The 12,472-nt window shown below is 42.0% G+C and overlaps 1 protein-coding gene across 6 annotated transcripts in view; it reads left to right on the plus strand.

The window, feature by feature from the left end:
* Positions 1-12,472, plus strand: part of nfkb1 (nuclear factor of kappa light polypeptide gene enhancer in B-cells 1) — a 49,700-nt gene that overhangs the window by 9,576 nt on the left and 27,652 nt on the right. For 5 of the 6 annotated variants that reach the window (XM_047353481.1, XM_047353478.1, XM_047353477.1 and 2 more), the window contains exons 4-6: positions 1,667-1,707; positions 1,993-2,091; positions 9,252-9,403. In XM_047353481.1, the coding sequence (XP_047209437.1) occupies positions 1,667-1,707; positions 1,993-2,091; positions 9,252-9,403 (292 nt within the window). Of the gene's footprint in view, positions 1-1,666; positions 1,708-1,823; positions 1,860-1,992; positions 2,092-9,251; positions 9,404-12,472 lie in introns of all 6 variants that reach the window. The other variant, XM_047353482.1, reaches the window with a different exon arrangement.

The following is a 12,472-nucleotide window of genomic DNA, read 5'->3' on the forward strand; positions in this document are numbered from 1 at the left end:
GGTGCTTCACCATTGGCTCAGGCGTACTCACACCCACCTGCTTCTTCTCTGCAGCTGAAGCTCCCACCATGAATTTTTGATGATCCAGAAAACTCTTGTTTTAGATGCAACCTTCTTAGCAGCAGTTTCCTGCGGCTGAGGCTGTTTTAATGCAAACTGATGATGCTGCAGCTTTTCTTTTGCTAGCAGAAGAACACAATGTCAGCAGATCTGCTCCTCGGTTGTAACATCAGTCTGATCATTAGCTGGACTCCTTAGTGGCTTCATCTGAGCTGATCATGACCTGGGCTGACCTGACGTGAAGGTAGATGATCAGTGGCTGTGGAGCTCTTTCCAACAATAACTGTTCCACTTTGCTACACTTGAACTTTATTGTCCACTAAAATGTTTTCCTTGGACCTGACAGGGTGGTCCATGTTTCAGCTATGTACAAACGCTGGAAACTGCTCAGGAAGCATCACCAAAGCCCAGATCCCAGAACCTAGAACATTTATTTTAGAAACCAGTATCTATAACCTTTTTAAAAGTTCTAAAACCAATTGGAACAATATTGATTGATTGATTATATTAACCAAGTATTAGAAATAGCAGCTAGTTAATTCAGTCTAATCATGTGAGCAGGATCTTCTCATGAAGCTCTTCTTCTTTGGTAGTTAACACACAACACTTAGCTGTCTCCTTCTCTGTCATTTTTATATTGGTTATGGAGTTCCACTGGGGTCTGGACTTGGGACACTTTCAGGTTTTCTCTAAATGCTCGTCTGTGTGGTGTCATCATGAAGAATCTTGTATTTTTGCAAATGACATCATCTTGTTTATTGTTATTTTTATGTATATTTTTGTTCAGAAATCAGGGTAATACTTTAGGACCTTATCTCAGCTACCAGTGTTCATCTTTAAACCATTGAGCCATTTTTTACCCAGTTTTCCTAAACTGGTCTCTTTGGAAATCACCTCCTTTAGGCAAAATAATCATATTTTCTGTTATGTACTTTAATTTTTACAGATTTAGCTAAAGGAATTGGAACAAACTGTGTCTTTGGTTCAGACTTAGGTAACAATGAGCCCTTCAGTTTAGGAGCCTTTAGGTTGGACTTAATTGAAAGAAAAAACAGCCGAAGTCCAATGAAGGACCCAGAAGCCTGGAGGAACTGTTGATGAAGACCTCAAAGATCACAAGATGGTCTGAATCAACTGATCATGAGTGAGAATCCTAACAAAGCCAGCTGGTTTTGGGGGAAATGGTTCTGGTTTCAGGTAGAGGCTGTCAGATGTTGGAGATGTCTGTTTCCTCTCGGTGTTTCTACAACAGATTCAGGGCTGCTGAGGAATGTTTCGCTCAAAGCTGGCAGCTTCTGGTGCACATTCAGATGTCTGTATGATGAGTCAGATCGAGTCTGCAAGAACTGTTTGGACCTCCACCGATGGGCTGTTGTGTGTTCACACTCTGCTGATTTTGATCTCATGTTGGACAGAGTGGAAAACAAAGAGCATTGAAAGGGTTTCTGTCTTCACGGTGACTCTGGTTATCGTAACGTTAAAAACCTTATCAAACATTTTCTGACTCTTCTGCTGAAAATATTCAAGATCCAGCTTCCAGTTATGAGATAAAAATACCGTTTTCAGTCCTGTAATAACTGACTCTGAACATGCGTCTGTGTTTTAGTGGATGGACCGTTCCTGCAGATTGTGGAGCAGCCCAAACAGGTGAAAACACACCCATACATGCAATCTTCTCATTTCACTGCCTCCATGTTTCAGACACAAAGAAAAGCAGTTAGGAAGCTGTCTGTATGTGCTTTCTTCTTCTGTTGAGCTATAAGGTTCCTCAGAGATGGAAAATAATCCAGCTTCCTTAGGTAGGAGGCTGTTTAACAATGTTAACATGAACTTTTTAAATCTCTATTCTGACTTTAATCTGCGTTCATCAGACATGTTCTTCCAGGTGTTCGGTGCCTTCACTGTGCTTATGGTTCATTATCTGTTTTCCAGCGCGGCTTCAGGTTCAGGTACGGCTGTGAAGGTCCATCTCACGGCGGGCTGCCGGGAGCCTCCAGTGAGAAGAACAGGAAGACCTACCCAACCGTGAAGGTAGCACTTCCTGTCTGTTTGTTGACTGTGAAGGTGTTTGAATTCAGTGAACTTTGAATGGAGGAACGTTTTGAGTGCAGCTCGAGGCTGTGAGAGGAAACGTTTCCTGAAAGCACTGAGCTGAGTTCATCCCTGCTGAGCGTCTCTGTGGTTTTAAGGTGTTGACACTGAGGTCTGCTCTCAGCTCAACATTTTTAGATTCACTGACACCACAAACATGCAGAAATAACTTAGAAATGACAGACATGCCACAAATATAAGAACAAATCTAATGCTTCTTTACATTTTCATTGAATTCGTTGGTGTTTTTCATTTACTTTATATTTGTATTCACATTTATTTTTATTTAATATAATTTTTGGCATTTCTTACCTAAATCTATCTTTTTATATGTATTTGGGGTAATGTAACATATTTAGCTCAAACATATAGAGAACAGTGAAAAAGTATTTGTCTCCCTGCAGATTTCTTCTATTTTTGCTTTTTTGTCAGACTTGAATGCTTCAGATCAAACAAATTTTAATATTGAGTTTCTCAGTTTTAATATTTAAGTAAAAACTAAGAGCAGGTCACATGACCTTCATCTCCGGTCCAGCACTCGATCCGCTGGAAGGTCTGAGCCGGTCCGGATTTAGGACTTCAGGGATTGCCTTTGAGGACTTCTGATGAAGCAGCTGCTGGACTCGGTTTAAATCTGAGGGCAGAATTGAAGCTTGGCAGAGTTAAACACATCATCAGTAAACGGTCAGAACATTCCATCTCCCCTGTCGGACCTCTGAAACCATCTGGGCTGAAGCGTTCCTGTTTTCTGCTGATGTTTGGAGTCTGAAGCTCCCACATGTTCTGAGGAAATCCCCAGATTCCTGCTGCTGCCTCTTTGTTTCTCACTTCACTGTAAAAATACACATGCTGTGTGATTAATGGGCTTTACATGCCCCAACAAACGTCGCTCCCACCTGCCAGAACACCTGATAATCCACACAGAACAGGCACTGATCCCATCTCAAGTCGGTTATTTTCAGGGAGGAAATTCCTGCGTTTTATATCCCGTTTTTCCAGATCAGGATCCACCTGAGTATTTATCTAACCGCATTTTGGAGGAACATTGGACTCTCTGGGGTGATGTCACGTCATGTTGTGCTCCTGTGGGTCTGTTCGGTCATGAATGAGATGAAGTCACAGAAACCGAGCAGGAAGGTGGAGCATGTAAGCATGCCCATGCTGCCGGAGCATTGGAAATTCCCTGTGACCCGTGGGATGGTGGTGATGATGACGACGGTTCTGACTCGACCCATGCAGCTCTTTCTTTAATTCTTACAAACATTTCCCGGGAATAATCTGGATGTTTGATGGAAAACCGGATTATTAAGCATGTTTGTTAGTGAGGCTGTTTCTGCTTCCTTCTTGTATAAAATGCAGTAGTTTTAAAAAGGAAAACATGCTCTGTGTTGAATATTAACACGTTTTTAGATTCCAACGGATCAGAAATGTTCTTACTGGAAGAACCTTGACCCGTCAAACTTTCACTCCCCACTGGGGAGTTTCCTGAAGAAAAACTAGCATCATGTGGGGACGGGTTGGTCTCACTGAACACCAAAAGTAGTTCTTATTGTTTTCAGATGCCAGGATTATGTGAAGGTTCTGAATCGAGGAAGCGTCGTACTGGTGCTGAGTACACCAGGTTTCTCCTCCTCCGGAGGAGGATGTTCTTCACAGTTAGAACATGTCTGCAGGTTATCATGAGGTCATAACTGCACCTGAGGCTCTCCTGCCTGCTGTGTAGGTCAGCAGCACCTTCCCACAGCAGTCCAAATACATGGCTTCATGGATTCATGGCTTTCATTTAATCTCAACATCTTTTATTTCCTGTTTCAGAAGCTAAATATCACAGGTCATGAGGTGCGCACTGTGTCTTTATGTGGTCCTGAAGGCCTGCCCTCTATGTTCTGACTGATGACCTTTACGCCGTTGCTATAGAAGATCAGATGGTGCTGCTTTACTCACGGATGATAACGCCTGGTTTGTTGTAAGAAAATGGTTGCAGGAGGGACCAGCTGCTCTTGTTTCCTGCATCTGTCAGGGTGATGATGTTGTCTCCTGCTCCTCACTGTTCCTTTGGTTGGTCTGTAAAGCATCTCCTGTGTTTATGGTGCCTCGTTTAAACCAGGAGCAGAGATGGTGCTGTGTGACTGAATCTGTTTGGGATATCCCTGCTGATGTTACGTCTTCACACTCATTCTGAGGTTTTTAAAAAAAAACCAGATAGTGTTCTGGGAGTCTGAGCTTCAGACTGAGAGAGGAGATACAGGAACGTTCCACATTAAAAAGACAGTACATCCTTCGCTTCCTGAAATAATATTTGAATCTGGTGAAAATAACGTGTCAAGTTAAAACCTGGTAACTTACAGAGGGTGTACTTTCTTCTTACCATGGCTGGAGCACAACAGTGAACCAGAATCAAGATTATAGTTTAGATTTAACTGAAATGACAGATGTAGGCCGACGTGACATGCTAGCTTATTAAACACATGCTAGCTTAGACTTAGCTTCAGCCTGAATGACCGTTGGCCAGTCTGAACATTAACAATATACCCTGCTAACAGTAGCTAAGCTAGCATTCTCGTAAGGACCCCTTAGCTCCCCAACAAGGTGCCTATATGTAAAAAAATGACTTCAGTGCCAAACATTTCCAGCACAGAACAACACAGTAACACCAGGGAAGTCCGGTGTAACTCAGACCTCTACAGAAGATCCTTCCTGTCCAGAACCAGAACCATCAATTTAGTTTCTCTTTGGCATCAAAAATGTATCTAATTTAGTTTAATTTAAATTGAATGAGATGATTTTTTTCTGCTGAAAGTCCAAATCAATATTAAAATTTATGTTTGCATGATCACTTGCTGACTGCAGAACCTTCCAGAACATTTGTTTTACCCTTTATCTTTCTTCGTTCTGAATCAGTTGAAAAATAACTAATGACTTTTATTAGTAATTTTTCAACTGATTCGGAACAGAAAACTGATGCTTCTGGACCTCCAGCTGCTTGGACTCTCTGGCATCCTAATTAGGCTGATTCTGCCTCCATCACTTTTAGTCTGCTTCTGATTTGAGAAGAACAAGAATCCTCTGCTGGCCTGAACCTGTCCAAGAAGAAGTTTGTACTAAAAACTACACACACACACACACACACACACACACACACACACACCTCTGCATGGTTTCATGTCTGTTGGGAATTTCCTTGTCACGACACCCACTGCTAATTACAACGAAGCAGAGCTGCGTCACAGACAGGAAAGGTGCAGAGTTTTAGCTCGGAGATGAAAGTGTGGTGTCAGTGCCGGCACCCACTCAGGTCCGGAAACACTGACACAGTTAACCCTTTGCTGGTGCTACAGCTGCTCCTCATGCTGATGGATCAGGAACAACAAACAGCGCCACATCTGAGACCAACATTCCTCTCCTAAACTCTGAGCTTACTCTCAGAGTTTCTAAAAGCTGAAGTTGATGTTCTTAGATTCCGACCAACAGGTTAAACCCCAGAGAAGAGCAGAGATCCTGAGTGGACTGGTGGCTGTTTAGTTTTCAGTCTCGTCGTTCTAGTAGAAGCTTAAAAAGAAAATCTGCAGCAGAATAAAAACATTTAAAGAACAAACTGAAACCCTGAAGTCAGCAGTCCAGTGATGCTGACTCTTTGAAGAATGAAGATGCAGCCTCCTGGTTTTAATTGCCTCATTTCTAAGTGATCTGAATGCTGTTTCAGCAGCACCGATCCAGTATCGTCTCTGATAGCATCGCAGTGTGTCATGGAAAATCAGTTTTCATTTTCAGCTCGCCACAACACTGATTCAGCACGTTTAAGGGTTTTTGTTTCCAGGATAGTTTTAGATTTTTGTGCAGCTTTTGACGCAGTGCATCATGGGATTTTAATCTCTTGACTGGAATGCAATGTTGGTCACTCGAATGGTTTAGTCCCCCCCCCCCCCCAAACTCAGTTGTCTTTCAGATATCCCTTCTCACTCGTAGAGTCCCACTGGGACCTAGTCTTGGTCCAGTTTTCTCCAGTGAACCTGCTCTGGTTGAGTTCCAGTTTAAATAAACATCAATCCACCAGTTATAAGAACACTTTGAAGGTCTCGAATGGTCTGGCACCTTCTGACCTCTCAGCCCTTCTGACTGTGCAAGCTTGTTGGAGATCATTGAGATCAGGTGAACAGATGTTGATGGATGTGTGAGAGGAGCAGATTAAAGCTCAGTGGAGAACAGGTGTTCAGGTTTGACAAATTATTTGTGGCAACCCGACTCCTGAGGAAAAGATGAAAGAAGGGGGATGCGTTGATTTCAGAATCAGAAATCCTTTATTATCAATACAATAACATATGTTAGTTTATAAGTTAGTTTGCACAATAAGAACACACAAGCAGATTTTAAAATGACATATTTGGGCAGGAGAAATTCTGAGTATAATTTAAAGCAACTTTAGCAGTAAAACATGCAGTAAATGTCAGGGGCAAGTGTATATAGCCAGCCAATTAAATGATGAACAATGTGTGGGTGTTAGCATCAGTGACCAAGTGATTTATGGTATGAAACCAAAATAAGTCAAACTAAACCTGGTGAGCGAGAGCAGTTAGGTTTAAACATACCAGGTGTTCCCAGTTGTTCCCAGTCTGCACCTGAAACCACAGATGGTGGTCGTCACATTTGAGACAAAAACGATGATCCTGCAGGTTCTGCTCAGGAAATCTTCAGGCTAGGCACAACGAAACAGCACAATGATAATCGTAAAACATTATCAATAAGATCAGAAGGGACGTCTAGTGTTTCATGATGTAAACTTTGTATCTAGAGCTACACAATATATGGAGTCACAGTCATGTGCAGTAACACAAGCAAACAGGTGGCTTGGATGCAGTATTTATTATAATACTGTATTTTATGCTCCTCCAGGATAGATGTTCCTTGCCCTCTGACCCACACTAGGTCTAGATGTTTGGTGGCAGAGACACTGAAGCCCAGCAAGAGCAGGAAAGACATTTCAGTTTAGGAGAAGGAAGAAAATGTGCATCATGTTTGCCTGTTTTCCTGAAGTTGCGCAGCATAATTTGATCAAACTAATAAATCTAGAAACAGAAATCTGTACAACCTATATGAGAATTAGAGTATCTGTGTGTGATGTGCGTCATCAGCGGCTGCAGGTTTGAGTTTGTTTCATCCAGTTTTGAGATCGGTCCAGGTTTTTATTTCTGGTGGTGATGTGGTCCAACTGGGACATTAAGTTCTAGTCATGTACTTTAAATGTTCTCAGTCTTAGTATTTCATGTTTTGTTCATTTATGTAATTCTTTAAACATGATAGATTAATGCTGCTCTTCTAGGTTTTATTCATGTTTTAGAGATGTTTTAAAGACTTTGTTCATATGGGTCAGCACCTGGACTGTAACATAGCTCATCTGAGCCTTTTTGTTAAACTGCAGCAGGTTTCTGCTTTGACCTGCTAGAGCTGTCAGGTATCTCTGACAACAGCAACCAGGAAACCCTCAAACTGCAGCTCTCGCTCTGATTCTAGGAACTGCATTCATCTTCTTCGACACTTTGAGTGTCCAACAGAACCAGGAAGAGGAAGTGGGTTCGACTTTATTTATTGCGACTGTTGCACACTCCTGCAGGCAAATATGTGCAGCAGCATGGCTGACTGACAGAAAGAGAAGAAACAGGAAGAGTTTCTCATCTGGTTTCAGTAACACACACAGAAAACATTAACAATGAACATCTGGGGAAATCTTCAAAGATAAAACAAAGGAAGCAAGAGAAAAACGTCTTCTTAGTGCTTTTCAAAAACTCGTTAGATTTGCTTCGCTTCTGGAAGAATAAAGCATTTTTAATGAGTCATGTACGACAATTCAAGTGTTCCTGAAGTCTCTAGGTTCTTGAATGTATTTCTCGCTGCATCCTGAGGTTTTTGTCAGTTCTGATCCAGGATTGGTATGATTTCAGAATCACTACTAATCGCAGGGATTACTGACCCACCTGTATGTTCTGTGAGTTCTTCGGGTCGTCAGTATGAGAAGATTCAAACCTGCTCTATCAGGTTTTCAATAGATAAAACCTCAGGTCACATTCTCACTGATTGAGACGTTTGAAAGCACATATAATCCATGTAGAATGGACCTCATGATAGAGTTGTTGTGATGTTGTTTTAGCAGCTTATTCGTTGGGAAACACCTGGGATCCTCAAAAAGGAACCAGAGAGTGTCACTTTTAGTCCTGGACATCAACTCTGCAGACGGACGGACAGGAGGAATTAAAATTATAACTAAGATTTAGCAGGAGATGTAAATATGGGGACAGCACAAAAAGGAAAAACGGTGAAAATGTGGTCCATGAAGATACAAAACGTAATGAGCAGAATAAAAAATAGAGATAAACAAGATCTAGAAAATATGAAATTAGGACATTATGACTGAAAATTGATGAATTCAGATTTACTTCTCTTTCTTTACCATCTTTACCACGTCTCCTCCTCGCTGTCTAAGCTTCAGCATCATGATTACTAAGATCTCTACCAGGTGTGTCCAGAAGGTCAGTGAAAGCCCGTCTAACTGAAGTTGACATGCAACGTTTGAATGCATGGCACCTGAAATGTAGCAGCCCACCAAATACTACATCCATTCAGTTCTTTGTGGTTTCAGTATTTTAAACCCTGTTGCTGTGATGATTGCTGATATTTCATATATTGAACACACAGCTGCGGGTGTCTGGAGCTATGATCTGATCTTCAGTCTAAACCAGGAAGAATCTGCCGATCTGATAAACTGTAGGAAAAGTGGTTTGTTTTCAGCTCATCTGGGAAGCCCAAATTGATCACGTTAGATATCTTTGATGTTGGTGGATGTGAGAAGTTTTAATGAGTCATCTGTACCAGGAGAAAGTTTCTCTGAACCACCACAGAGAGACTGAGAAAGCCCAAAGGTCTGAATCTGTGTGACTCATTTGTGGAGCTCAGAATGAGAGCAGGAACCTCACTCTGTCTGATTTCACCTCTCATCATCTACCAGCAGCTTCCTTTTTTCACAACACTCCTTCTCTGTTTCATCTTTTCCATTTTCCTCAGAGGGCCCAGGCTGCGTTAACGCCACCGTTCTGTTCTGTGTGTTTCAGATCTGTAACTACCAGGGTCAGGCTCGAGTCGTGGTCCAACTGGTGACAGCGTTGACCCCGCTGCCTCAGCTGCATGCTCACAGTCTGGTGGGGAAGCAGTGTGAGAAAGGCATCTGCATCGCTGACCTGCAGTCCAAAGACTCCACCATCAGGTCCGAATCATGCACATTTCTGGGGTGGAGCCAGGAGTAACCCCGCCCACTACATATTTGTTTATAGAAAATTCAATTTTCACTCAGTTGGACTTTAAATTATTGCCAAAAAATAATCTGTTTAATTGTATTCAGTTTATTCAGAGTCCAAATATTTATCTAGTGAAGATGTTTAAATGTTTAACTGAAACCAGATATTTACATCCGTTGTATAAAACGTCACATCACCAGTATTCTGTCTGACATTAAAATCAGACTCAACTTTCACTTTAAACCAAAAACTCAGGTGGTGGTAATAATGGCGATGATAATGTGACATTTCTCTGTTCATTCTATATATACAAGTACAAACAGCCTGAAATGTCTGCCCATCTGGTGTGAAATCTTCAACTCAACCCCAGAACAAAAGATGAAGACCTTGTGAAGATGCTTCTTAAGGCTGTAAAGGAGTCAATTCAATGCAGTTTTATTTATATAGCGCCAATTCACATCACCTGTCGTCTCAAGGCACTTTAAATAATCAATTCAATCGAATCATACAGATTCAAGTCAGGTTCATAAATTCCAGTTGATCCTAACTATCAGTCAGATTTAGTTATTTATTCAAATTGGATAAAAAGTTTTTCTATCTAAGGAAACCCAGCAGATTGCATCCAGTCAGTGACTTGCAGCATTCACTCCTCCTGGATGAGCATGTAGAGACAGTGGACAGTCACTGGTGTTGACTTTGCAGCAATCCCTCATACTGAGCATGCATGTAGCGACAGTGGAGAGGAAAAACTCCCTTTTAACAGGAAGAAACCTCCAGCAGAACCAGAACCAGGCTCAGTATGAGCGGCCATCTGCCACAACCGACTGGAGGTTTGAGAGAACAGAGCAGAGACACAAAGAGAACAAAGAAGCACTGATCCAGGAGTACTTTCTATGGGAAGGAAAAGTAAATGTTAATGGATGTAGCTCCTTTAGTCGTTTCATCTAGAAAGAAAGAACAGATAAACTCTGATCCAGTTTTCAAGTCTAGAGTCTGAAAGAGAGAACATAGAGTTAGTTACAGTAGAAGCTCAGTCAGTAGCCATGTCTAGGAGAGAGAAAGGGTTAAACACTGAAAGACAGGACCATGTGGATCATCTGTAGAAGGTGAGCATTAAGTTGTTGCCAGCAGAAGCTCGGACGATTCCCCTCTCCAGAAAGGTGTCACAGGTAGACACAGAGTCAGGCCAGGTGTAGCTTCTAGGAAGAGAAAAGAGAGAGAACATAAAGTTAAAAACTGAAATAACAGCAAATAATGCAAAATTAGAGAGTAGTATGAGAATGTAGCGAAGAGGGTTAAAGTGGTCATTATGTCCTCCAGCAGCCTAAGCCTATAGCAGCATAACTACACAGATAGTTTCAGTTTCAATTTATTTATTTATATAGCGCTTATTTACAAAAATGTCATCTCAAGGCACCCCACAAAGGGTCAGAAACGGCGTGGGGCTGCCGGGGTGGCCAGACAAAACCACCGAGTGCCAGAGCCCGGCCACCCCAGAACGGGCCACATGTAGGAGCACTAAGTAAAATGATAAACTGATAAAGTTTATCCATCTAGAGCCCACTGGTGGTCATTGTTATACTAAAAACCAGAAGGATTGGGATACCTCTCTCTGTCAGACTGATTATAACCATTGGAAAAGAGAAAGGGTCATACAGGTAGCAGAAATGGAGGGTGTGTTTGGACCTCAACCATAACTGAGCCGGTTTAGGCTAAACCTGACTCCCCCTTACTCCATCCAACAGGGAGGGAAGAAGACGGAGGTAAAAAATAAGGAAGATAGCTCAGGATAACCTAAGCTACTCTAACTATAAGCTTTATCAAAAAGGAAAGTTTTAAGCCTAGCCTTAAAAGTAGACAGGGTGTCTGCCTCACGGACTAAAACTGGGAGCTGGTTCCACAGGAGAGGAGCCTGATAACTAAAGGATCTGCCTCCCATTCTACTTCTAGAGACTCTAGGAACCACCAGTAAACCTGCAGTCTGAGAACGAAGTGCTCTGTTAGGAACATATGGACCAATCAGATCTCTGATGTATGATGGAGCTAGATCATTAAGGGCTTTATATGTGAGGAGGAGAATTTTAAATTTTATTCTGGATTTAACAGGGAGCCAATGAAGGGAAGCTAAAATAGGAGAAATATGATCTATCTTTTTAATTTTCATCAGAACTCTTGCTGCAGCATTTTGAATCAGCTGAAGGCTTTTAACTGCATTTTGTGGACATCCTGATAGTAAAGAATTACAATAGTCCAGCCTTGAAGTAACAAATGCATGGACTAGTTTTTCAGCGTCACTCCTGGACAGGATATTTCTAATTTTGGCAATGTTCCGGAGGTGAAAGAAGGAAATCCTAGAAACCTGTTTAATATGGGATTTAAATGACATGTCCTAGTCAAAGTTAACACCAAGGTTTTTTACTTTATTATCAGAGGTCAATTTAATGCCATCCAGGTTAAGTGATTGACTAAGCAGTTTCTTTTTTAAAGACTCCGGTCCAAAGACGACAACTTCTGTCTTGTCTGAATTTAGAAGCAAAAAATTTAAAGTCCTCCAAATTTTTATATCTTCAAGACATGCTTGTAGTCTATCTAACTGGTTGGGCTCATCAGGATTTATGGATAAGTAAAGCTGAGTATCATCAACGTAACAGTGAAAATTTATCCCATGCTGCCTGATAATTTGACCTATTGGAAGCATATATATAGTAAAGAGAATTGGCCCAAGTACTGAACCCTGTGGTACTCCACAATTAACCCTGGAGTTTAAAGATGATTTATCATTTACATGAACATTATCCCAAGTTAAGCAAGTCCTGTACCGTCCTCTACGTCCGCTCATCCGGAACCGGGTCACGGGGGCAGCAGACTCAGCAGACGTCCCTCTCCCCAGACACCTCCTCCAGCTCCTCCAGGTGAGCCCAAGGCGTTCCCAGGCCAGCCGAGAAACATAGTCCCTCCAGCGTGTCCTGGGCCGTCCCCTGGACCTCCTCCCGGTGGGACGTGCCTGGAACACCTCCCGAGGAAGGCGTCCAGGAGGC

The sequence above is a fragment of the Girardinichthys multiradiatus genome, chromosome 23 (genome assembly GCF_021462225.1).
Source record: "Girardinichthys multiradiatus isolate DD_20200921_A chromosome 23, DD_fGirMul_XY1, whole genome shotgun sequence".
Lineage (NCBI taxonomy): Eukaryota > Metazoa > Chordata > Actinopteri > Cyprinodontiformes > Goodeidae > Girardinichthys > Girardinichthys multiradiatus.